The sequence below is a fragment of the Aureococcus anophagefferens genome, assembly GCF_000186865.1.
Source record: "Aureococcus anophagefferens unplaced genomic scaffold AURANscaffold_13, whole genome shotgun sequence".
In the NCBI taxonomy this organism is placed as follows: Eukaryota; class Pelagophyceae; order Pelagomonadales; family Pelagomonadaceae; genus Aureococcus; species Aureococcus anophagefferens.
Window position 1 is genome coordinate 218,381 of NW_008705573.1, and position 4,142 is coordinate 222,522.

The 4,142-nt window shown below is 69.6% G+C and overlaps 2 protein-coding genes across 2 annotated transcripts in view; one reads left to right on the forward strand and one right to left on the reverse strand.

The window, feature by feature from the left end:
* The window catches only part of AURANDRAFT_71863 (hypothetical protein), a gene marked incomplete at both ends in the record, with an annotated part of 4,898 nt that extends 2,628 nt beyond the window's left edge, over positions 1 to 2,270 (forward strand). The window contains 2 exons of the mRNA XM_009039907.1: positions 6 to 1,640; positions 1,867 to 2,270. Of these exons, the coding sequence (XP_009038155.1) occupies positions 6 to 1,640; positions 1,867 to 2,247 (2,016 nt within the window). The remainder of the gene's footprint in view (positions 1 to 5; positions 1,641 to 1,866) is intronic.
* Positions 2,271 to 2,900: 630 nt separating this feature from the next.
* AURANDRAFT_71864 (hypothetical protein) overlaps positions 2,901 to 4,142 on the reverse strand; it is a gene marked incomplete at both ends in the record, with an annotated part of 4,334 nt that continues 3,092 nt past the window's right edge. Inside the window, one exon of the mRNA XM_009040130.1 lies at positions 2,901 to 3,501. Coding sequence (XP_009038378.1) covers positions 3,142 to 3,501 — 360 coding nt within the window. The remainder of the gene's footprint in view (positions 3,502 to 4,142) is intronic.

A 4,142-nucleotide genomic window follows, 5' to 3' on the forward strand; every position in this document is an offset into this window, starting at 1 on the left:
ACGAGGCGGGCGACGACGTCGCCGCGCACCTCGCCGACGCGCTCGCGGCCCTCGTCGACGCGCGACGCGCCGCGGCGCGCGACGGCGTGCCCGCGGAGTCGCCGGACGCGCGCGACGCCGCCGCGGCCCTAGCCGCGCTCGAGGCCTGCGTCGCCGCGCGGCGGCCGCCCCAGGGCGTCGAGGAGGAGAAGGGCGTCGAGGAGGAGAAGTCGGCGTTGCCGCCGCCGCCCCTGTCGCCGACGTCCGCGGCGCTGTCGCGCGCGTACCCGGACGCGCGCGACGCCGCGGAGCGCGCGGCGCGCGACGCGGACTACGCGCGAAGACTCCAGTCCCAGTGGCGCCGCGAGGAGGAGCCCCCGAGGGCGCCGGAGACGCGCTTCGTGTCCTTGCTCTCGCCCGCCGAGGTCGCGGCGGCCAAGGGGCGCCACGGCTCGAAGATCTCGCGCGTCGTCGACCTGTCGGCGGCGGATCGGCGCGCGTTCCTCGCGAGGGAGCGCACGGTGCTCAAGGTCGGGTCCAACGGCAAGAGCGCCGAGTGGAAGCGCATCCGCGTCGCCGACGGCCGCGTGTCCTGGGCGTCGGACCGGCCCGGGGGCCTCTTCGGCAAGATGGGCGGCGGCGACGGCAAGAAGGGCGTCGCGCTCGCGAGCATCTCGAGGGCGACGCTGGGCCCCGAGGGCAACGGCTTCGTCGCGGCGTACCACGCGAACGCGCCGCTGGGCAAGCGCATGGATGGCGCCTGGAGCTACCTCACCCTCTCGACGAAGGAGCGCGACTACGTCTTCGGCTTCGACGGCGACGACGACGCGGAGGTTCTAATCTTCGCGTCGAATCTGGAGCGGGCCGCGGACGACTTCGCGAACCGGGAGCGGCCCTTCGGCGACGGCGTCTTCGCGCGGGCCCAGAGGGCCTACGTCGTCTCCGCCGCCGACGGCCGCAAGCCCCTGGGGCGCCTCTGCCCCGCGCTCCGCGATTTGGCGCTCGTCGCCGCCGTCATGGCGGAGACGTCCTTCGCGGTCGCGGCGAAGGGCCGGCTGCCCCGGGGCTGCGCCTTCGGCGCCCTGGCGCCGGCGGCCTTCTGCGACCAGGTCTCCTGGCTGCCCTTCGCCGTGCTCGACGTCGGGACCGCCGCGCCGCTGTCCGTGGCGACCGACTCGGCCGCGGGCTTCGCCGCGGGCGAGGTCAAGTCCGGCGACGGCCGGCACCCGGGCATCGCCGAGGCCATCGCCTACGTCGCCACATTACCCAACGCCGCGGAGCTCGCGGCCGTCACGGGGGTCGTGAGCGCCGACCCGCAGGCGAGGCGGCCGCGGAAGCAGCGCGCGTCCGCGCGGCGATCCGTGCCGCGCGACCCCAAGCCGGCCCACCTCTTCGCCGCCTGCGCCCACGGCGATGCCGACCTCGTGGAGGCGCTCGTGCTCCGCTGCCGCGTGCGCGTCAACGCGCGCTACAAGGCGGCGGACGACTGGGCGGGGATCGCGGGCGGCGACCGCGCGCGGATGGAGCCGCAGGAGGGGACGACGGCTTTGTGCTACGCGGTGACCTGGTGCGACGTGCTCGGGGACCGCGTCTCGGAGAAGCTCGTGCGGCGCCTGCTCCTGCTGCGGGCGGACCCGGCGCTCGACGACGGCCACCCGGAGGTGCGCTTCCCGCCCCTCGCGGCGGCCGTCGCGAACGGGGAGGAAAAGAGTGATTCTACGTCGCTTCAACGTGAGTGTTCCGCGCGCGCGTGTTCCAGGAAAAACATCTACGCTTCGAGAGCGCTCCGAGAGATGATCGCCCGTCCAAAAACTAGCCGAAACGAGTGGGAAATGGCCGAGATATGAGCCTCCAAAGTTGGGAATTTCGCACCCTTTTCCTGCCCAGGTCGCGAACGGGTCGACGCGGCTGGCGCTGACGCTCCTCCACGCGGGCGCGGAGCCGGACGCGCGGACGTCCGACGGCCGCACGCCCCTGCACATTTTGCCGCTCTGCGCGGACCCGGCGAAGCGCTCCGAGGTCGCCGAGGCCTTGGTGAACGCGGGCGCGGACGTGAACGCGACGTCCGCGTCCGGCGACGCGCCGGTGCACGCGCTCGCGCGCGACGGCTTCGTCGACGTCGTGTCGACGCTCATCGCCTTCGGGGCGAACACGCTCCTGGAGAACGCCGAGGGGCTCACGGCCGCGGAGCTCGCGCAGCTCGAGCTGTCCTTCGACGACGGCGCGCGCGCGGCGGGGCTCCGCGCGTGCGTCCAGCTGCTTTCCTGAGTTACTTAAGGAGCGGCGATTTTAGGAAGATGCGCGTGGCTGCTCTAATCGGAAGCGACGGCGTCGAAGTAGGGCCAGTGCTGCGACGGATCACCTCGGGCGTTCGCGAGGTCGCGCAGCGTGAACTCCATCATTTTTTTCCCGGCGGGGCCGGCGAATTGCTGCTTGAACGCGCGCCGTTGCTGCTCGATAATTTCCGGTTTGTCGCGAAGCGCGCACCGCATCTTTGCGTACGCGTCCATCTTGAGCAACGTGGCCTTTGTGTGAGGATGGGACTTGCCGAGGACCCGAATCATTAACGGCCGAACACGCGCAGTCAAAGTTTCAGCCTCGCGAAGGTCTGCCTCGACGGGCTCCGCGGCGACCGCCATATACATGTTTGTGTCCTCGAGTATGCAGACCAGAGCCGCGGAGAGGACGAGGGTCAAATGATGCTCCGCGCCAAGCCCCTTTTCAGCGAAAGGAATTTGCTCGATAAGAAGCCGCCGCGCCTGCCCCAGCTGATTCTGGGCGCGCATCGTGTTCATAAGGTTGATGGCAGAATTCAACGAGGCCTCGTGCTCCGGTCCGTGCGTTGCCCGTTCCGATGCATACATCGCGCGCGCAAGATCGAGCTGGTCGGCGCGCTTCAGATTTGACGCAGACGGTGTCGCCTCTTCCCAATTTCGACCGGCGCGAGTGTTCTCCGCAGTTTCAGAGGCTTTCACCTTCGCGTTCATCTCAGATTTGATGTTGCCGATGTTGTGAAGGATCGAGCTAATATTTTGCTTTGCGTTTGGGGCGCAGCGAAGCATTGCGGCGAGAGCCATATTGGATGTGCCGAGGGCTTCCTCGAGAAAACCGTTCTGCCGGAGGGCTGGCGCGAGTATGCTTAACGCATTCAGCCGCCGCGCATCACCCTCGTCGTTCTTGACGTAGTTCTTCCAACACGCGCGCATCAAGGCGAGAAGCACGGGAACCGTGGAATCGCTGACCACACAGCTTGCAGCTGTGCCACCGTTCTAACGCATTGTCCTCTTCTTCCTCGTGCGCGATCCGCGCCTGCGCCACCAGGCATTTCAGATGGGCCACGCCCGCCGTGCCGCGGCACGCGCACCCGCGGACCAGGCCCGCGCGGTCGTCGTCCCCGCAGATGTAGCACGGCTCGTCGACGTCGGCGAGCTCCCCGCCGGCGCACTCGGCGATCGCCGCGTCCGCGGCCACCTTGGCCTTCGCGTCGGCGTCGAACTGTAGGGCGCCGCCCGCGTTCGCGATCTGTTTACATAGCTTCTTGTGCGCCGCCTTCCAATCTGTCTTCTGGCAGGCGGCCGAGCAGTACGCTGTTTTGCACCGGGCGCAGTTCAGCGGGGGAGCGGGCTTCGCACAGGCGGCGCACGACAACATCCCAATTCACACGGTCTTCCCACTCGTTTCAGGAGGACAGGGCACGTGGGGAGTCGGGGCGCGGGCGCACGTCGTCGGGGCGGCGGTCGGCGTCTCAGGTCTTTGACCGGCGTCCAGCCCCCGATGTTGTGGACAAACGACTGGCGCCGGCCGGAGACCTCCCGCCGACGCCGTCCGACGACACCTGTTCGCCGAGCAGTACAGAGGATTCTTACAGGTGTACAACAGGTCGTGGGGGGCGACGTCTTGGTCGTCGCGGGTCGCAGGCAGTGTGGGTCGTGGGTGGCGTCGGGCTCGCGAGTCGCGGGGGCTCGCGGCGCGGGGACGCGGGCTTCGTGGTGCTTGGTCTCGGGCGGAGCGGCCGCGGAGACGCGTAGTGCTTGGTCTCTTCAGGCGCAGTGGATCTCGACGCGGCGGTTGCGCCAGTTGTCGCCCGACTCCGTGTCGTCGACGACGCGGCGGGAGCCGGCGAGGCCGACGGCCTCGACCATGGCGTCGTCGACGCCCGCCGC